We start from the raw sequence: 22,180 nt of genomic DNA, 5'->3' as shown, positions 1-22,180 counted from the left end.
TATTTGGTTTTCAGAGACAACGTGTGCGGTGAGGATGCTCAGTTGCAATATCTGACCTTCTAGGCATGTGTACTGAGCAGGGGTTGTCCCAGAGCCGCCCCTGAGGTATGCACAGGTCATGGTTCTGGCTGCATGTTCCTTACTATATTTTTACTATCTTCAACTGACTATTGAACATCTTCATTTTAATGTCCTACTTTCAGTGGACAGTGCCCTTCCTAATTTTCTGGGGAGAGATTCTCTAGTTTTGGGGGAAATCTCCTTTCACTCTGCCACATGGCTGTAGAGGGAACAGCCATGTTCACACAACTTGACCCAAACCCCTGGTCACAAGCTGAACCAACAGCGCAAAATTGGGACCTGAGGAATCTGGCTCAGTCTGCTTTCTCTCTGAATATGGGAAGAGTTAGGGTTAGGTATCGGCAGAGGCCATTTCCTTCCATGTGGAAACAAAGCACATCCTTGACATGAGAAGAGAACTGCAGAGAAGCTTTTAGAGAAATGATTCTCAATCTTTAGCTTTGAAACTACAATCACCTCGGAAAACTTGTGAAAACACAGATTGTTGAGCCCCTTGAGCCCCTCCCTGGAGTTTCTGATTCAGAAGATCTGGGGTGGAGCCCAAGAATATACATTTCTGGAGTCCCCTGGTGATACGGTTGTTGCCAGTCCAGGCCCACCCTTTCAGAACCAGTGTTCTAGAGAGGAGCAGAGATGAGAGATGGAAAAATAGCTTCCCCTCCTTTTTTTAAAACTACGATGCTCTAATCCCTAGATTCTGTCCTCTTTAAAGTCTAGACTCTATGCATGCCTTTGAATTCCAGAAGATAACCCTGCAACACTAGAATAAATCTCATCTTTCTAAGCTAACTATGTGAGTTTTGTTCCTTTCAACCCAAAGGTGAACATCTTAACATCTTCAACAAGTAATAAATAGAACTAAGTATCTGTACATGAAGATCTGTTCATTTTCCTGTTTCCTGTACTTGGAGTGAGCCTAGGTCCATGTTTCTCTGAGGGAATCTTGGTTTACATTTATTATCCTGACACAGTGATTAATAGTGCCTCTGTCACTCTCAAAATTGGCTTGGTTGGACAATGATTACATGGCCTGGCCCACTTCTACTGGTTAATGATACCACTGTCACCCTGCTCACTATAGAAAGAGATCCAAGAGTAATCTTAGACTTGTCTTGTTCCCAAATTCAGTTGCCCGCTTAGTCCTTTCAGTTCTACTAACTTAACTTACTAGAATTCATTCCTTATCTCCCATCCTTGAAAATACTGCTTTAGCCACAGTTCATTAGCTCTCTCTGCCAAACACCCTTTCTCCACAGCATGCCAACTGCCATACCCTACTCTTGTCATTCTGCCTCAGGCATTTGCACACAGATTCCCCTCTCCTTGAATCCTACCTGAATAGATATATTTTAGGACACAGCTTGAATACCCCATCTTCCACAGAGCTTTCTGTAATTCATAGCCAAGAATGACCACAACCTCCCCCCATCCTGCAGTCCTACCACAGTATCTTATACCTATATATATATTAGATAATAGTTGTCTGCTTTCATTATGGACTCTGAGCTCCTTGCAGGCAGGTTTACTCATTATTGTAACCCTTGCATCCTGCAAGTGGGGGTTCACTACATTTTCTGAATGAACAGATGAGGTTCCAAAGAAAAGCTGTTCATGTGTGGAGAACATCTCCCTAAGGGAAACTCCTTCCCCAGCACAACACTCAGAAATGCACAGACAACCTCATGGAGATGGGATACACTCTGGGTCTTCTGCAAAGCAATCAACTCTCCTGTTCTGCAACTATAGGGTAAGAGCAATCTACTCTCTGCAACGTGATCCTACCTTCCTGTCACAGTTTATATAATAGCATGGGGTAGAGAGGCTGAATGCATTCATGAGACATTTAGAATTAATAATTGGGAGAGACAGCATCTCTCTCTTGGTGGTTGGCTAGCTTGCAGCATGTAACTTGAGAGCAGCTGCTGGTCATATTTGCTGCTGTGGAATGAAGCAGCAGAAGCAGACTGTCTTTAGAGGGAGGAGTAGAGTAGATCTTCAGGGAGATGCAGAAAGGATGATGGAGAGAAAAAACTACCTGGGTTTCCCACAGCCTTGTCATTCCTGGCTCTGGTAAGTTCCTAAGCCTACTTACCTTTTTGATGAAGGGGTGGGGTTCCTTGAAATACTACCGAATCCTTAAATAAAGTAACTGTTTGGCCTAAGCTAGCTCAAGTGAGCTTTAGTTATTTGTCCAAAGTGCCTTAATGAGTACACATAATAATAGACACTTGGCATCTCTAGACTCCTGGGATAATGTATACAGAAACCTGAGGGAAAACCACAATCATCTGCCCTTTAGTGAAGGTGCCATTTCTTGAAATGAGAAACCAGATTGTTACATTTAAGTTAGTGAATCACTAGGTTATACATCAGAAACTAACATAACATTGTGTGTTAACTCTACTTCAATAAAAAAAATAAATGTCAAAAATGGTTGCTTTTATAGGCACATGAAATAGCCTTTACTGTTAATTCTGTTAATACTATAGAACAGACTACCCAGTGGTTAATGACTTATTTTACTCAGTTTGTATTTTTTATTTGTGATATATCTTCAGTTTCCAGTTGTTTAAGAGAATTACTTACCTCTATTTCAAATGCCAATTAGTATGAATAAAGCTTATGAAAAATTGACAATTGAAATTAAATGCTAGGTTGCCTGCCACAGGGAAGACACTGAGGGGAGGAAACCAAGTTTCTAAGAGAAGGAAATAAGGGAGAAAAAAGAGTATGTGTATGTGTGTGTGTGTGTGTGTGTGTGTATCAGAGAGAGAGAGAGAGAGAGAGAGAGCATGAGTATTGACCCTATCACCCGTGTCACTTGAGTCTCTATGTCTACTGTTCTCTCCCAACTGCCTCCACTACATTTAAGCTAGTTGATATGGGTTTCTTTTCCTAATAGTGAAGATCCTATCTATTATGCAGATATGGGTTAAGGGTCAAGACTTCCATTACAATTCCATGATCACTGATCACAAATAAGAACCGCAATAAAGGGGATCCTAGGTGGCTCAGCGGTTTGGCGCCTGCCTTTGGCCCAGGGTGTGATCCTGGAGTCCCGGGATCGAGTCCTGCATCGGGCTCCCGGCATGGAGCCTGCTTCTCCCTCCTCCTGTGTCTCTGCCTCTCTCTCTCTCTCTCTCTCTCTCTCTCTATGTCTATCATAAATAAATAAATAAATAAATAAATAAATAAATAAATAAATAATAAATCTTTAAAAGAAAAAAAAGAACTGCAATAAATTGTGATTGAGAGCATTGGTTTTGCAGTTAGAGACAGGAATTTAAATTCTACAAGTTTGGAAGGCAGCTATGCTCACCACTATACCACCAACGCAAATTCTACAAGTTTGGGATCCCTGGGTGGCGCAGCGGTTTAGCGCCTGCCTTTGGCCCAGGGCGCGATCCTGGAGAACCGGGATCGAATCCCACGTCGGGCTCCCGGTGCATGGAGCCTGCTTCTCCCTCTGCCTGTGTCTCTGCCTCTCTCTCTCTCTCTGTGTGACTATCATAAATAAATAAAAATTAAAAAAAATAAATTCTACAAGTTTTATGATCTACCACAAGTTTTATGATCTTGGGCAACATAATCTTTTACAGTCCCTGTTTCCTCATCTGCAAAATGAGAATAAAAACTATCTATGCTTAAGTTTTTGTGAGGATTAAAAATATAACATATATTAAAAAAAATGTAACATATATAAAAATTTTAGTACAATTCCTGACTAGTAGTAAGAGTTTCATCAATGTTAGCTCCTGTTATTGCTGTGATACAGGACATTCACTTACACTGTCTGAAAGTGTTTCTAATATTTTAACAACTGTTTATTGACCTTCAGTCCCTCAATTTCTCTTTATTTGTCTTCCATATCTACCACAAAATCAGGAATACTGAATTATATGAAAATCAACTCACCCTTTCCTGAATTTCATCAAGAAATACTAAGCTGTTAACATATTCTATGGTGGTAGTTGGAACAAATTCAAGTTTATACTCTGCATCTTGTGCCTCAGAGATAATGGCATCCACTTTTTTCTTGCTTTGACGGGGAAGCATATAATTTAGCACCTAGGAAAGAAAAAGAAAATGTGAATAATAACTATTTAAATATTTTCGTTTTATTAAATATTTCAAATAAATTCTAGTTGATTGCTAAATCAGCAATATTGGCTCTGTCTTCTGTCATCTACATCAGAGGTCAGCAGAGGTTTTCTGTAAGGACCAGACAGTAAATATTTTTGATTTGCAGGACATGGTCTCTGTCACAACTACTCAACTCTGCCCTTGGAATGAGAAAGCAACCATAGGTAATACAAAAGCAAATTGTCATGGTTGTAAGTACAAAACAGGTGGCAGACTCACTTTGTAGGGCTGTAGTTTGCCAATCCCTGCTTTATACCATTGCTTCACTGGGGGTATTAGAATATTATAGGTATACTCTGGGTCCAAAGGAAGACATGAAAGTGTTATTGCAGGATCAAGACAAATTTCCTGAGCTCTACCACTCACCAAAATGTAATCAGATCTTTAGAGACAGTTTCAGAGCAGGAAATAATGTCCTAAACGTGATCTCAGTGTCCTAAATCAACTAGTATTCCCACTAGAACACTGTGTTGCTATAGTGGTGTCTCTTTTGCAGGAAGCCTTGAAATGTTCCAACAAAGCAAAATGGAATAGGAATAAGAGACTAGTCTGAAGCCTGCAAGTCCCCACCCTTCCCACAACTGAAGGCTGATTATGTTTGGGACAGAAAGAATATGGGACTTTTCTTAGAAATTAAGGTTACCCAGTAGGTTATGTTAATTTTAAATATTTGCACTACTACAAAATAAAGAACGTATCTGCAGTACAAAAATTATAAAATAACTATAGAGACTATAATTAAGATTTTTTTCCTAGTTCATAGTTACCTCCAAGCATCGCAAAGGTGATGGAATCAATTTTTCCTTTAGTAGCTTTGTATCAATGAGCAGCAATCCTACATTTCTGGTAGGTCTCAGAGCTACTGCATCTTTGTGCTGTCTGTGATATTTTTCCAGTTGTTCTCTAAAAAACTCGACATCTACAAAAATAATCATATTGAACAGAAAATATATTAAATTTTAAAGGATCATGTTGAAATATGTTAAAAATCATTGTATTAATAAATTTACAGATGTATTTATAATGCTATTTTCCTAATGCAGAATACCTTGAATAACTTCAAAATGTTAATTCATAGTGCTTTGTATTTTATTCTTGTATTAAAGAAAATAATATTCAATAATGTAAACATGTTTTCTGGCTCCTACTAAGAGAAGGCAGATGAAAATAATTTGTAATTGTATTAGAGGATCTAGTCTGGAATGGACTGAATTTTAGAACGAGGTTGAAGTTCAGCTTAATGGAAGGGTTCTTCTGCACAACACCTCCATATAACACATTTTGAAGATATTAATAACAAAAGTTTAAAACACAGGAGATAAAGCATAGCTGAAGTCATCTCCATTCGTCTTTCCAACACCTCTCTGCCAGCCCTGCTCCCACATCATAGCTGAGGCCTTTGTCGACCTGCATGTGCCATATGCAGCCATTGCATTTTGATAATCTTCTATTTTAATTTTCTCCCTTTTCCAACCTACCTGGAACCAGTAGAAGCTTGATTACCTTTGAATACATTTGTATCATACTGTTGGTCAAAAACAGCTCTAATACACATACAATACTAAACTACTCTGCTTGCTTTTTAAAATCCTATACCCTCTGGGCCTGTAAAAATTCAGCTAACTTTGGGGCACCTGGGCAGCTCAGTTGGTTAAGCATCTGAATCTTGATTTCAGCTCAGGTCATGATCTCAGGGTCATGAGATCAAGCCCCACATTTGGTTCTGCGCTTAGCATGGGGTCTACTTGAGATTCTCTCTCTCTCTCACCCTTTGCTCTCCTTCCCTCTAAAGTAAATAAGTAAATCTTTAAAAAACAAATTTAGCTAACTTTATTTCAAGTACTTCCTCCACAGATTGATTTCCTTACTGCTCCCTGTTCTCTCCCTATAGCCCTCCTCCACCATCCCAAAAAGAAAAGACTGTTGATGCTTGTCTTTATGTCATCTCCTTTCCTGAATATAAGGGGAAGCTTGACATAGTATAAAAGAACAAAGTGTTAGAAAACCTAAGCTCAAGTATTTAACCCATTTTTGACTTTCGGTAAGTCACTTAATCTTTCTGAGCTTCAGTTTCCTCATAATACAAAAAGGGTCAACAATTATCTATCTTACTTACTTCAGAAAGTTTAGATCTATGTATTTTTAAGAACTGACAAAATGAGGATATCAAATCATCTGAGAAGTCCTCTGGTAAGGAAACCTGTATAATGTTTTTTTGGTCTAGTATTTTCTAAGCTTATTTGAACAGAGTCTTTTTTCATGGTATCATGTAACTATCCTTCAGAATAGTGGACCAAGCACTAGAAATAGAGTAGATCTAGAAATGATTCATATGGAAAAGGAGAGATAACACCTCCTAAAATCCTAAGATTTTTAAAAAGTGAAGGAAGTACTATTAGACTCCATTTGGAGAGCCAACACATGAATAATGGGTACACCAGAAGAAGAGAAGAAGGAGGTAGAAAGATTATTTAAAGAAATAATATCTGTGAACTTCTCAAACCTGGGAAAGAGCTAGACATACAAGTCCATATATCATCTTACTATCTCAATACAAACAGATCTCTCTGAGACACATTAATATGAAGCTGTCAAAAGTCAATGATAAAGAAAGAATCTTAAAAGCAGCCAAAGAAAGTAACCTACAAAGGAACATCCATTAGACTGTACAGATTTCTCAGCAGAATCTCTATAGGCTGGGAGAGAACAGAATGATGTGTTCAAAGTATTGAAAGATAAAAATTGCTAGCCAAGAGTACCCTATCTAGCAAAGTCATCCCTCAGATATAAAGGAGAAATAAAGACTCCCAGACAAACAAAAGTTAAGGGAGTTCATCACCATTAGACCTCCCTTATAACAAATGTTGAGAGGAGCTTTTCTACCTGAAATGAAAAGATAAAAATATACAAAACTTTGAGTAAGGTGATAAATAGAATCACAAAATTGTAACTCTATTTTAGAAAAGGGTGCTAACAATTATAACATAAGGATTAAAGGAAAAAAGCATTAAAAATAACTATAGCTACTATAATTTGGTAACAAACTCAGAGCATAAAAAGAGATCATTTGTGGCTACACAAATGGAGGAGAATAAAAGAATCTATATAGGCAAATGAAGATAAACTACTATCAGCAGAAAAAGGACTATTTTATCTATTAGACATTTTATAAAACCTTACAATAACCATGAAACAAAAATCTAGAGCAAAGACACACGCACAAGGAGAAACTGACCAAATCATCATAGAAAACCACTAACCTAAATAGGTAAATAGAAATACAAAGTAAGAGAGAGAGAGAGAGAGAGAGAGAGGAAGAGAGAGAAAAGAGAGATATAAAACAACAAGAAAGCAACAACAAAAAAAGTGGCAGTAGTAAGTCTTCATATATCAGTGATCATCCTAAATGTAAATGGATTGAATTCACCCATCAAAAGCTACAGAGTGGCTGGCTGGGTTAAAACACAAGACCCAACTATATGCTGCCTTCATAAGACTCATCTCAGCTCCAGAAACATAAACTCAAACTGAAGAGATGGAAAATGATACAAGCAAGTAGTAACCAAAAGAAAGTGGATGTACCCATTCTTATAACAGGCAAAATAGACTTCAAGCCAAAAATCATAGTGAGAAACAAAGACCATTATGTAATGATAAAGGGGTCAATAGATCAAGAAGATATAACAATCATTAAGTACATATGCTCCCAATATCTGAGCACTGAAATGTATTAAACAAATACTAACAGATCTTAAGAGAGAAATAGACAGGAATACAATAATAATAGAGGACTTTAATACCCCACTATCAGCAGTAGATAGATAATCCAGACAGAAAATCAACAAGATAAAATGGAATTGAATAACACTTTAGAATAAATAGACTTAACAGACATATATAGAAATTCCATTCAATAGCAGAATATACATTCTTCTCAAGTATGCATGTGACATTCTCCAGGATAAATCATATGATAGGCCACAAAACTAACTTTAGGAAATTTAAGAAGATCAAAACCACAGCAACTATAAGGATGTAGAGAGTAGTTCTACAGAATACAACCCAGAAATGAATAAACTTTTGCCTTTCACCAGGCCAACTCTTTTGGGTCACCATTTCTTTCACTACATACCAAAACAGAAACCTAGAATACTATAAACCTCAATATTTGTTTCCAAAATAATTAGTAAGGACAAATGGAAAACTTACCAGGTTCTTCAAGTTTAAGAGCTTGTAAATCAAGACTTTCATTTTCCTTGAAGAATATCTGGAACCTTTCAAATGTAGCTACATATAATTGGGCAGATTCAAATGCTGCCTGTATGGTTTCCTAAATATTATAAATAAACAGACAAATAAAGCTATATTTTTTCTGAGCAGAATTCAATTCAATATAATTAAACAACAAACATAATGCCTTTTCTGTGTCCAACACTATGCTTTAACCAAAGGATACATCGGTGAGGGAAGATACCATCCTTGATGTCAAAGAGCAGTTAATGGATTCTCTTATGAAATTAAAAAAAAAAAACCCACATCTTCAAATCTGACTCTTGAAGAACTGTTCCTTATGATTAAAAGGAAGCATATTTATATTTTTAAAAATCTTAAACAATTTCTCAATCTTTGTCCTTCATGACTTTTATATTTTTGAAGTATCTCATTTGTGTGTGTGTGTCCATATGTGTTTTACACCCTCTAGTGCTTAGATTTAGTTATATATTTTTTATAGTAAAACCACAGAAATGATGCATGTTCTCAGTGCACCATGGCAGGAGGCACATAACATCAATTTGTCTCATTACCAGTGATGTTAACATGTTGGTTAATTTGGTGTCTATCAGGCTTCATCACTGCAAACTTATTATTTTTCCTTTTGAAATCAATAAATATCTTATGTAGACATGCTTTGAGACAAAAGTCCTGTTTTTCATTATAACTTTTAAATTCTCATTTTAAGATGCACTGGAGATTCTTGACTGTTTCTAGGATAGCCAACGTGGTGATTTTTCTTTACATTTTCCTTCTACATTTATTAGTTGACATTCTGTTGTAAGGGAAAGCTTTCCCTTCTCATTCAAGTCATTCCTTCATTCACAATATGGACAAATATGCTTTCATTTTATTCAAGAGTTTATGATACTTTTATAATCAGCATTTACTTCAATGGTCAATTTGTCCCTGGGAGATCCTTCTATGGCCTTGATACTTGAAAGACTATCCTGAATAGATAAAAATTCTTGATTCACCCTTTCTTCCCTTCAGTTTCATTAAGAAATGCTATTTCATTACTGTCTTGCTTTATACATTGTTTTAGAGAGGCCTCATGCTGGTCCAATTCTCTTACTTTGTAATGTATTTGATCTTTGTGCTTTGAGACCTGGAAGAATTTTTCTTTAGCTTTAAAAGCTAATAGTTTTGGGACGCCTGGGAGACTCAGCGGTTGAGTGTCTGCCTTTGGCTAAGGGCATGATCCTGGAGTCCTGGAATCGAGTCCCGTATTGGGCTTCCTGCGAGGAGCCTGCTTCTCCCTGCCTTTGTTTCTGCCTCTGTGTGTGTGTGTGTGTGTGCGTGTGTATGTGTTATGAATAAATAAATAAAATCTTTTTTTTTTTTAAATAAAATCTTTAAAACCAAACCAAACCAAAAGCTAATAGTTTTAAGAGGATGTAGTCAGACTTGATTGTCCTGGGTCAATTTCCCAAGGTACTCTGTAGGTCCTTTCAATATATACATTCAGTTTTTTTTTCTTGGACTATACTTATGTTTCTTCCACCCTGTTTTGTTTTTCCCCTTCATAGACTCCAATTAAATATATATTATTTCTTCTTTGCTTGTCTCCTATTCCAATTATTTTCTCTCTGACCCTTCTACTTGTATTTCTAGCTTATTTTCATTCTCTTGGTTGTTTTTCTGTCTTTTTTCTATTCTCATTTTTCCTATCATTCTCCTATGATAATTATTAAATTTTTTGGAAGATTTTATTTATTTTATTCATGAGAGACACACAGAGAGAAACAGAGACATAAGCAGAGGGAAAGGAGGCTCCTTACAGGGATCTCAATGCAGGACTTAATCCCAGGATCCCAGGATCACACCCTGAGCCAAAGGCAGATGCTCAACTGCTGAGCCACCCAGGCGTTCCTGGTAAGTATTAAATTTTTACTTGAGTTTATTCTCCCTTGGTCACCATGCAATTTCATCTTCATTTCTGAGATGATTTTGTCTTTTTATTTCCCATTTCTATCTTTAATTTTCAATTGTTGATTCAATGTAATTTTATATATATTCAAATGCTTGTTTGAGGATATTTACTTCAGTTGGTAGTATAGCTTCTGTTTGAAGGTTGTTTGGGAGAGAAAGGAAAGAGTATTCATCAGGTCTTTTAATCTTCACTTTCTGTTTTCTCCTTATAGTAGTTTTCCATGAATTTAATATATCTTCATTTCTTCAGCTTGTGGATTTGAAGTGATTTATAATTCAAGGGTATTCCATTCCATCAGTGTAGCAATGTGCAGATTATTTTATTTAAATTTTTGGCAGTGGGGAAAAAGTTGGGTGTACTTTGGGTTTTTTGGTTTTCTTTTGTCTTACAGGACCTTAGTTTTCACCAGTTGTTTCATTTCTCCTACACTATCCCACGTTTAAATAATGCTTCTTCTTTCTTCTTAACCTTATCTTCTTCCCTGGGGAGTGAGAGAGTGATGCAGTCTCAGATAACCTGTACTTCTAAATCCTTTCCTGTAGTCAGTGCTCTGATCTACTAGGACTTTAAAAAAAGATATCACTTTATCATTTAGAAATTAAGTAGCATTCAGTTTAAATATAAGAAAGGAAGAAAGTTTATTACTCAATTTCTTAAAAACTGAGATTATAAAATAGTTGTACAAAAATGAATGTACCTTTATTTGAAGGGTAATTGTGTGAAAATTCTTATCATCATCAAATACTGCTAATAGGCTTGGACCAGATCCACAAGTTTTTTCTTCAAGTTTGTTGTTAATGTAAGGTCTGGTAAAAGCATCAAAATATGTATCAGGTACAAGATTAGGAACTGATAGCACAGTGTTTTGAAAATGATTAATTGCACCTGAAATACCATCCTGTTAAACAGAAAAACAAACATAAATATAAATATGTATGGTTATATTTATGAATAATTTTGAATTTTTTGAAATGCTAAAATAAATAACTCATTCAACCATGACAAATACTGTGTTGATTCTGAGTTCATACAAATCATGTAAAGGACATGTGTCTTCTGATCAATAAGGGACCTAAGAGCCCAGTGCCTCTGTATGGGAGCTTCTGAGTGAGGCCTCAACCATGGAGAACTCAGCAGTTCACTTGTCTCCTTATAAATATCTTAAAACAACCTATCTGAATAAATTACAGAATCATAGACTACTGGAATTAGAAGCAACCTTAAAACTCATCTGCTTTCTCATTTTACAGATGCACCTTACAGATGTATAAATTGAACTCTAGAGTGGTAAGTGGTTTCCCCAAGGTCATATAGCCCATTAACTGTAAAGACAAGATTAGTATCTAGAGATTCTGATTACTAGTGCTTTTGTGCCATGTATACCAAGAAATATAGACTCTGGTTTATTAATCTGACTGGTAATTAATCTATTACATGTACACAAATGAAGAGGGCAGAATTCTACAATGGCCCCCAAGATTCCCTCCCTCTGGTGTACAAGCCCTTTATAATCCCTTCTTCTTGACTATGGAGGGAAGGAGGGCCTCTGAATATGATGGGATGCCACTCCTGTGATTAGGTTACATTATACAGAAAGTTAAAGGAATTTTGCAGATATAATTAAGGTCCCAAATCAACTGACTCTGAGTTAATAAAAAAAGGTATATCCTAGGTATACCTGACTGAATCAAGTGAAAACCCTTAAAAGAGGGATTGGGCCCTTCCCAAAGGAGATTTTCCAACTGGTCTTAAAGAAGCAAATATCCATATGTAAACTACTTAGAGAGTTGGCCACACGGTAAAGAACAATAGGTGGTTTCTAGTATCTAAGGGTGGTCCCCTGATGACATCTCTCAAGAAAACAGGAACTTCAGTCCTATACCTCTACCTATACAACAACTTGAGGAAACTTAGAAGCAGATCCTTTTCTAGTCAAGCCTCTAAAGAGACCTCATCATAGCCAATACCTGAATGGCAGCCTGGAGAAACTTTGAAGCAGAAGATGAACTAAGCAGTGCCCAGACTTCTGACCTACAGAAACTGTGAGATAACACATGGTTGTGGTTTTAAGCTGCCATATTTGTGGTAATTTGTTACATAGCAATAGATAATTAAAATATTTTCATGGATGCGGCATACCAAAAAGATTTCAAAAACTATACTTACTATAGTCAATTCTAAATTTTGTATAGTATATGTTCTCTTAATGGTGTACCTTATCAAGCTCCTAGTCTGTCTCAAGTTAAAGAAAATGTGCTAAACTTTTAGATAGTTTTTATGTAGACATAATGCTGTGCATAGAACAGTACTTTCTCTTTTCCTTCTGATCATTTTGGAGGAGTGACAACAGCAATCCTGCCAATCACTTGAGAGTAAAACAGTTGCTTCATTTCCCAAAAAGGTACTTATAGGTGGATGCTATATGGAGAAACACACACCAGAAAGTCTTCCAAAGAAGGCTCGAAGAGTAATGATTGGACCGTCAAAATCAGTTCTGTGAGAAACATGGGGATGAGAGACTCATCTTCTTCCTGTTTTTCCCCTGCAGTGGCCCCCTGAAATGAGCACATTTTTGGTGTTATAAAGATGTAAGCTTCAAGGTATAAGATAAAAGATGTCTGGATACAAGAGGCATGTAAACTGAAGCTTATACAATTAATTGATTTCATAATGTTGGCTTGTCTTTCAATGAATATTACCATAGAAATTAAAAAATGAAGACAAACATTGAAGGATTACACAGTAGTGTAAAACTTCTCCCCTTATAAAAAAAACCATTAACAAAATGGAAAGGCAAACAACAAGCTGGAAAAATATATCAATGGTATATATAGAGCATAGAAAATTGGTAATATTTAAATAGAAAATACTTGATATATTCAACAGAAATGTATACTAATAATACAATAATTAATACGTAAATAGATATATACTAAAATAGAAATGTACTTACATAGAAAAATGGGCAAAGGGCATAATTTGACATATCTTAAAAGGAATATACAAGTGATCAATCTTTTCCTTGTTCTCATTTTTGAGATATTTTGCTCAGTAACAACATTTATTGAATATTTACTGTGTGCCAAGTAGTGCTAAGTATTCACATACCCACACCAACCATATGAAGCAGGTATCATTATTATGGCATGAGAAAAAGAACATCTGGAAAAGGTAAGACATTTCATCCAGGACACACTGGTTATTAGGTGACAGACCAGTACTCAAACCCAGGTCTTTCTGATCACCAGACCTATGCTCTTTTCACTGGAGCGCCAATTAAAGGAATGTAACAATTAAAAGCAGTGATGCACTACTTTACAACCATCAGACTGACCTCAATGAAAGTGAATGATAATATCTAGTGTGCATGTGTTCATTCTCAAACATTTTTAGGAAGATTGTAAATAAACGCTAAATTTTCTGGAAAGTTAATGCATCAGAATCAAAAGCATATTTCTGACCCCAAAATTCCACATCTAGGAATTTCTTCTAAGGGGGAGAAATCAGAGATGTGTGAAAAATTCATGGACAAGGATGTTCTTTGCTTATTTGGAGTAATAAGAAGCAAAGATGTCTATTTATTTGGAGTATGAGAAAGTCATCAACAATAGAAAATTATTTAGAAGATGTACAGTAGTTATATTTCTTTGTGAGAATATTATATGGAAAAATACATATTGTCTTGGCAGATTTTTTATAATACATTGCTAAGTAGGAAAAGCATGTGTTAAAGCAATAAATATGATACCTTTCTTCCCCTTGGAAACCGGTTATCTTTGGATAGCAGAGATCTTTTTCTTTGTATATTTCTATGTTCTTCCAATTTTCTTCACTTGGCATATATTACTTTTATAATTAGAAAATAAATGTGACTTTCAAAATGTAATAGAATTTAGAAAAGGGATCAATTGAGACTGAGGGAAGAAAGTAATAAAAAGGAGTATGCAACTAAAATTGAACTTTTGGAGAAAAGAGAAACTATAGCAAAGAGCATGTAGTCTTGAAACGTCATAGCTGGATTTCCTGGGGAGGCAGTTGATAAGTACAGGTATGAAGCTTGAGGAAACCAGGCACACATGTTTAGCTGTGTTTTTAGGTATCTGGCATGAAGCTATTATCTGGGATGGAAGTAGGGCAAAGCTTATTGGGAAATGTGGATATGGATGATATGATTTCTCTCTTAGCTATGCTAGAATGCAAAGAGTTGTAGTACTTCATCTTGAATGTCTCAAATTACGCTGTCCTAAGATCAACATCCTCCCAAGAGGTTATCCACTCACAGCACAAAGGTTTTGCTTCCATGATTTGCTTCTTCTCACCTCTAAACCATTGGTTATCTTTCATTTATATCACCTTTCCTGATTCTCTCTGCCAGTTCATGCCCATGACAACCCCCAAACCATAAGCTTCTTGGGCCCAAGAATCCTGTCTATGCTTTTCATCACTACATACTCCACACCCAACACGGATTGGTATGTAGTAGGCACTTAAGAAACATTTGTCCTATGTACACATGAATAGCCTTTAGCCAATTCCTAAAAGACAGCACCAACATCTAGAAAAGTGGATGCTTTCATCTATTATGAGATACTTGTTGATATGGTGATTTTCATTCTGCCATTTCAATTGTATATTGTAAGATCTGATTATCCTGTGAAATCTTCTAAGCATTTCTGCTACTTTTCAAGTACACAGAAAATAACATAATTCATAGTACATAGTAAGCACTCACCAATAAATGCTGACCTATGAATTTTCTTAATTTTGTTTGAATATACCTTTTTCTCAGGGACTTCAGGCTTCTCTTCAGTAATCCATTTCTGAATGACATCTGCCGAAGGTGTTCGTTTTAGCTTGTCAGTAAGATAATTCAAAAGAGAGTTAGCAGAATTTACTGTTAGGACGTGCATTGTGTTCCCAATTAGATAGTCATTTAGACGGATAAAGCTTGAAAAGAAAAAAAATACACCTTCAGTTTTCTATATTCACTACTATGAAAGTTACACTAAACCAAATATTCAAATTTTTAAATATCATAATTTGTCTTTGAATTTTTACTTATAATAACAGATTTATTGTACATAGGAGTTATTCTTGGACATTCTTCATTTTCAAGCACAAATATATAGCATCAATTTAGCTGGGTGTTCTAACTATTTAAAAGGAAATTTAACAAGCTATATGGGTGGTATGGGAAGTGCACCCAGCTCATCTAACCAAAAGGGCCATAAGATTTTTTAAAGATGCTTTAAAAATGAAGTCAGAAAATATACAACATCTGTAACTCACATTCTAATGGTACGGGTGTGAAATCTTCACTATTGAATAAATGTTTGATAGCAACTGCTAACTCAGAGATGCAGATTTTATGTTTCTACTCAACTGACAGTCAAGGGGCCTCTGTTACCTGTACTATGGACGGTGGTCTCTTGCTTCATTGACCTCTGTTGTGACACAGACATTATTATATTATTTCATATATAAACCAGTACGCAGTTAAGATTTACTGAATTTACAGCTGTCAAAGTTAGACTAAGGGAGTTGGCACTGCTAACAATAACAGTGTTTTATAGTGCCATACAAAACTTTTCAGATAATGTTTGGTGATTTTGTTTGCAAGTTATTTGTAATGGTGAGGTTTTGGAATGGTGTGAAATCCAAACTCTGAAACAATGTCAAGATCCAGGTGAGGCCCTGGAAGGAAGGCTTTCCACCCTCATCTCCCGGGTGCAAAACTCACCTTAGGGAGAGAGTGGAATTTTATGGGGCAATGCAGCCACATGTAGTTCTTTAGTGACCAATAGAGGTAATGGGCTCTCCAGGTGCTCTGGAGGAGGCCCACAAATCTCTATGTACCTGACTTCTCCTTATCACAGCCTGCTCCATGCTCCAAGCTGGGCTAGAGGGAAACAAAGCCTTAAAGGTCTAAGAGGAGCACTCAGCCTTGGGCATGTCTTCTAGTCTCCACCAGCTCGCCACTCCCAGTGGCTGCTCTGCTGTGTGGCAATGGGATGGGAGCGTTTCTGGGCATGTAGTCAGGTTATCATATCACCCCAAAATCTCTCAACACTATTAGTAAATCCTGTGATGAAGGCTTTACATTTTTTTGGTAAAAGATTTTGTTTATTTATTCATGAGGGACAGAGAGAGGCAGAGACATAGGCAGATGGAGAAGCAGGCTCCCTGAGAGAAGCTTGATGTGGAACTCGACCCCAGGACCCCAGAATCATGCCCTGAGCTGAAGGCAGATGCTCAACCACTGAGCCACCCAACTGCCCTTGAAGGCTTTAATTTTTAATGAAACTCAAGAAAGGTGGATGCTCTAATTTTTCTTGAGAAAGAAAATAATCATTTACCATGTTAGCCTCATGCAATGATGCCTTTTGCTGGCTTGCTCAGTGTATGTCATTTTGTCCGAGTCTGCATAAGCAGGCAAATCGATGAGACTTCCTCCGTCTTGCATTTTATGATAATCTAAGGAAAATAGAAGATATGACAAGAACTTTTCGATAAAAATTCCATTTCTTTCAATATGGATTAAAGGATAAGTAAACTCTTTTTTGTGGTTGAATAATATTCCATTGTAGACATATACCACAGTTTCTTTATTGATTTATCTATCGATAGATGCTTGAGCTGCTTCCATAACTTGGTTATTGTAAACAATGCTGCAATAAACATAGGGGTGCATATATCCCTTCATATTGGTGTTTTCACATTCTTTGGGTAAATACCCAGTAGTGTAATTACTGGATTATAGGGTAGTGCTATTTTTAATTTTTTGAGGAACTTCCAGACACAGTTTGGCACAGTGGCTATACCAGTTTGCATTCCCAACAATAATGCATGAGGGTTCCTTTTTCTCCACATCTTCACCTACACTTGTTTCTTGAGTTTTTTATTTTAGTCATTCTGGAAGGTATGAGGTGATAATCTCATTGTGGTTTTGATTTACATTTCCCTGACAATGCTAAATGAAATAAATCAGTCAAAGAAAGACAAATATCATGATTTCACTCACATGTGGAATTTAAGAAACAAAATAAATGAACAAAGGGGAAAAAAGAGACTAAAAAACATTCTTAACTATAGAGAACAAACAGAGAGTTACAGGGAGAGATGAGTGGAGGAATGGGGGAAACAGGTAAAGGGGATGAAGAGAACACTTCTCATGATGAGGACTGAGTAATGCTTAGAATTGTTAGATCACTATATTGTATTCCTATATTGTATAATAATGTTGGTTAATTACATTGGCATTAAAATGTAAAAAAAGATAAGTAAAATTAAAAAACAACAAAGTGCTTGGTTAATGAGATATTTTAAACTCTAGAAAACAGCCCAGTTATCGAAAAGAATTCCACATCAAAGGATTTCAACTGAACAAAAGACTGTAGATGGTTCATTAACATTCCTCTGTACTGGTAGGTTGAACATACCTTTAAGCAAAGAGGCCCTGATTTCTCTTTAAAATGATTATGAAATAAAGGTTCTGTAATCAGCTTACAATATTATATAGAAGTAGTGGTAATGCATGCAGAAGAATGAAACTAGACCACTCTCTTTCACCATACACAAAGATAAACTCAAAATGGATGAAAGATCTAAATGTGAGACAAGATTCCATCAAAATCCTAGAGAAGAACACAGGCAACACCCTTTTTGAACTCGGCCACAGTAACTTCTTACAAGATACATCCACGAAGGCAAAAGAAACAAAAGCAAAAATGAACTATTGGGACTTCATCAAGATAAGAAGCTTTTGCACAGCAAAGGATACAGTCAACAAAACTCAGAGACAACCTACAGAATGGGAGAAGATATTTGCAAATGACTTATCAGATAAAGGGCTAGTTTCCAAGATCTATAAAGAACTTATTAAACTCAACACCAAAGAAACAAACAATCCAATCATGAAATGGGCAAAAAACATGAACAGAAACCTCACAGAGAAAGACACAGACATGGCGAACAAGCACATGAGAAAATGCTCCGCATCACTTGCCATCAGGGAAATACAAATCAAAACCACAATGAGATACCACCTCCCACCAGTGAGAATGGGGAAAATTAACAAGGCAGGAAACCACAAATGTTGGAGAGGATGCAGAGAAAAGGGAACCCTCTTGCACTGTTGGTGGGAATGTGAAATGGTGCAGCCACTCTGGAAAACTGTGTGGAGGTTCCTCAAAGAGTTAAAAATAGATCTGCCCTACGACCCAGCAATTGCACTGCTGGGGATTTACTCCAAAGATGCAGATGCAATGAAACGCCGGGGCACCTGCACCCCGATGTTTCTAGCAGCAATGTCCACAATAGCCAAACTATGGAAGGAGCCTCGGTGTCCATCGAAAGATGAATGGATAAAGAAGATGTGGTCTATATATACAATGGCATATTACTCAGCCATTAGAAATGACAAATACCCACCATTTGCTTCGACGTGGATGGAACTGGAGGTTATTATGCTGAGTGAAATAAGTCAATCGGAGAAGGACAAACATTATATGGTCTCATTCATTTGGGGAATATAAATAATAGTGAAAGGGAATAGAGGGGAAGGGAGAAGAAATGGGTAGGAAATATCAGAAAGGGAGACAGAACATGGAAGACTCCTAACTCTGGGAAATGAACTAGGGGTGGTTGAAGGGGAGGAGGGCGCAGGGGTGGGGGTGACTGGGTGGTGGGCACTTAGGGTGGCACTTGACGGGATGAGCACTGGGTGTTACTCTGTATGTTGGCAAATTGAACACCAATAAAAAGTAAATTTATTATTACAAAATAAATAAATAAAATAAAATAAAAATAGTGTCAAGGAACCCCCCCCCCCAAAAAAAAGAAGTAGTGGTAATGGAAGGAAGATGCAATATTTACTGTTTTCCCCTCCTCTACAATATGTACTGAATTTATAATGTATCAAGCAGACATTCAGAAGAACGAAAAAGTAGGATCATAATTTAAACCTAAGACAAGTAGAATAAAAAAGAGTTATTTTTTTAGAAAGCCATGACTTCTTATCACAGTATTTTCCCCTGCATACCCTCAATAGGTTTGTGTATACAGTCATCAGGAATGAATCCTGCGGCACGAAGAGCAACATGACAAGCCTTCCTGACCACATCTTTTGCCTCATTTCGAAATTCTTCTAGGCGCTCTACCACCTAGATAGACATTGATGAACAAGTATTAGTAATAGTAAAGTTGCAACAATAGAAAAGCTAAATCTTAAAACTATAGACAAAACTCCTTACCTCTTCTAACCGTATGACTTGTGCAACTTTAAATTCTTGCAGGGTGTAGGTATGACATTTTTCAATATGACAAAGTCCCATAAAACTCAAGTGATAGCATAATTCATTTATTTTAAGAAGAGCTGGTCGCAGATGCTGCAGGAAAATAAAAATCTGTCATTGTTTAGCTTTAAAAATCCCTATCTTTTGAAAGAATAAAAATATTTGGAAAGGAAGAATGGCTATTAAGGGAAATAAGCAGCTCTATATGTTCACTGTAGCTACAACTCCAAAGTGCATACATTAAACAGGAACACTTCTGAAATTTTTTCTAAAAGTATTCTTTTAAAAAAATTCAATTAGCCAACATACAGTACATCATTAGTTTCAGACATAGTTTTCAATAATTCATCAGTTGCATATAACACCCAGTGCTTATCACATTACCTGCCCTCCTTAATGCCCATCACCCAATTACCCCATCTTCCCACCCACCTCCCCTCCAGCAACCCTCAGTTTGATTCCTATAGTTAAAAGGCTCTCATGGTTTGTCTTCCTCTCTGATGACTTCCCATTTGGTTTTCCCTCCTTTCCCTTATGATCCTCTCTGCTGTTTCTTATATTCCACATATGAGTGAAACCATATGATAATGGTCTTTCTTGGATTAACTTATTTTTCTCAGTATAATACCCTGCAGTTCCATCCACGTTGATGTAAATGGTAAGTATTTATTCTTTCTGATGCTGATATTCCATTGTGTATATCTATATATATATGCGACATCTTCTTTATATATAAATACACACACATGCCACATCTTCTTTATACATATATATACACACATATATACATATACATATGTATATATGTGTGTGTGTCTATATATATATGCCACATCTTCCTTATCCATAAAAGTATTCTTTGAGCTATAAGATCTAATTTGTTTGAATTCTTTTCTTTTCACTTTGAATATGTGTCTTCTAGCAATATTCTGAGGGCAAGTAATGGAGAACTGGGCAATATCTTAAATTTCACTATTTTTGATGAATGGATACTAAGAGATTCATTGTATTATCTTAAGGACTTTACAATGTCCAGTCACTGTGGTAATGGAGGGGCCCATCTACTGATCTAAGAGGCTATGACATAGGACAAAGACCACTTTGAATTTAAAATGTTGTACAGTTAAATTTTTTAACTTTAAATTTGTAGGGGTGACAAGTTGCTGAAAAAGAAAATCAGTCACCATTAAGAACCTATTTATGGGGCACTTGAGTGGCTCAGTGGCATCCAACTCTTGATTTCGGCTCAGGTTTTGATCTCATGTTCCTGGGATGAGGTCCTGTGCCAGGCTCCACACTCATTGGGGAACTGCTTGAAATTCTCTCCCTCTGCCTCTTCTCCCACTCGTTCTCTCTCAAATAAATAAATAAATAAATAAATAAATAAATAAATACATTCTTTTTTAAAGGAACTTATTTATTTGTGGGCTGGAACAATGAGTGGAACTATTTGTGAAATTGTTACATAATATTAATGTTATCTTTCTCTATGCTACTATCATAAGTCAGAGTTCTAGGCTGTTGGCTTCCAAGACAACATGTTTTGCCAAGATGTGAGAGGAGTTTAATGGTGGAAATTTTTGGAAGAAAAAAACGTAATCTAAAAAATCACTTTGGCTTAACTTAAATATCATATGGCTGTCCACATACAGGACAGTTGTGAGAGCAGCTATGATATGAGAAACTTCAGGTTTGTTCTCCATCCCCTTGTTGTTTGATAAAATTTCGGGTAGGTAGTTTATTCTCAGGCTGCTAAATCAATAGTATCTATTGAAAGATTAAGGATTAGGTATTATTTTAAGTTGTTAGCAGGACTGTAAGGGGAGGAAGATTTATCACTTTGATGGTGGATTTCAATATGTAGACTGAGAAGCTATAATTTTTGTCTGTTCTGGACAGACCTACCTCAGATTTACCTCCAATTCTTCTAGTGATATGCTCCCGCTTTCTTTTGAGAAACCCATTACCATGTGGTTTTGATAAGGCTGACCCCTCCCTTTCCCCATCACAGGAATGAGGGATAGGCACATATACCCAGGCCTGGCTTATCAGAGAACACCTGGCTGTGCAAGGATTGATTCAGGATTGAAGATGTGGCCAAGCTGAGCCAATCAGTCTACTCTCCAGCATCTCCAGCAAGAGGTACTCTCTTCTCACTCAAAGAGCTAGCTGTAACTAGAGCTGCACTTGGTGGTGCTCATGTTAAGAGCCCAAGTGAGAATAAAACAGAGAAAGAACTGAAAGATGAAGAGAAAGAGAAAAAATAAAGATGACAAGATATTATTTGAACTTCTGAAGTGAGCCATGCATAAAGGTATTCCTACCCCTTGAACTTCCTTATTATATGAGCTTTTGTTTGTTGTTGTTGTTGAAGTTCATTGAAACTGAGTTTCTGCCACTTGCATCGAAATGAGTATTAATACCTTCAGAAGTAGAAAACCACTGTTATTAATCTGAG

General features: G+C 36.6%; 1 protein-coding gene and 1 long non-coding RNA gene across 10 annotated transcripts in view; one reads left to right on the top strand and one right to left on the bottom strand.

The window, feature by feature from the left end:
- The window catches only part of DNAH6 (dynein axonemal heavy chain 6), a 232,589-nt gene that overhangs the window by 173,410 nt on the left and 36,999 nt on the right, over window positions 1–22,180 (bottom strand). For all 9 annotated transcript variants that reach the window (XM_077843082.1, XM_077843081.1, XM_077843075.1 and 6 more), the window contains 9 exons: window positions 19,681–19,815; window positions 19,470–19,590; window positions 16,786–16,903; window positions 15,208–15,376; window positions 12,868–12,984; window positions 11,127–11,327; window positions 8,434–8,554; window positions 4,992–5,143; window positions 3,997–4,149 (listed from right to left, as the gene is read on the bottom strand). In XM_077843082.1, the coding sequence (XP_077699208.1) occupies window positions 3,997–4,149; window positions 4,992–5,143; window positions 8,434–8,554; window positions 11,127–11,327; window positions 12,868–12,984; window positions 15,208–15,376; window positions 16,786–16,903; window positions 19,470–19,590; window positions 19,681–19,815 (1,287 nt within the window). The remainder of the gene's footprint in view (window positions 1–3,996; window positions 4,150–4,991; window positions 5,144–8,433; window positions 8,555–11,126; window positions 11,328–12,867; window positions 12,985–15,207; window positions 15,377–16,785; window positions 16,904–19,469; window positions 19,591–19,680; window positions 19,816–22,180) is intronic.
- Window positions 1,858–22,057, top strand: LOC144280747 (uncharacterized). The gene is made up of 3 exons (XR_013349180.1): window positions 1,858–2,151; window positions 11,680–11,716; window positions 21,734–22,057. It is a non-coding gene; the product is annotated as an uncharacterized LOC144280747 (long non-coding RNA).

Source organism: Canis aureus, chromosome 12, assembly GCF_053574225.1.
Source record: "Canis aureus isolate CA01 chromosome 12, VMU_Caureus_v.1.0, whole genome shotgun sequence".
NCBI lineage: Eukaryota > Metazoa > Chordata > Mammalia > Carnivora > Canidae > Canis > Canis aureus.
Note: the sequence above shows the minus strand (reverse complement) of the source record. Positions and strands in the feature narration are given on the sequence as shown.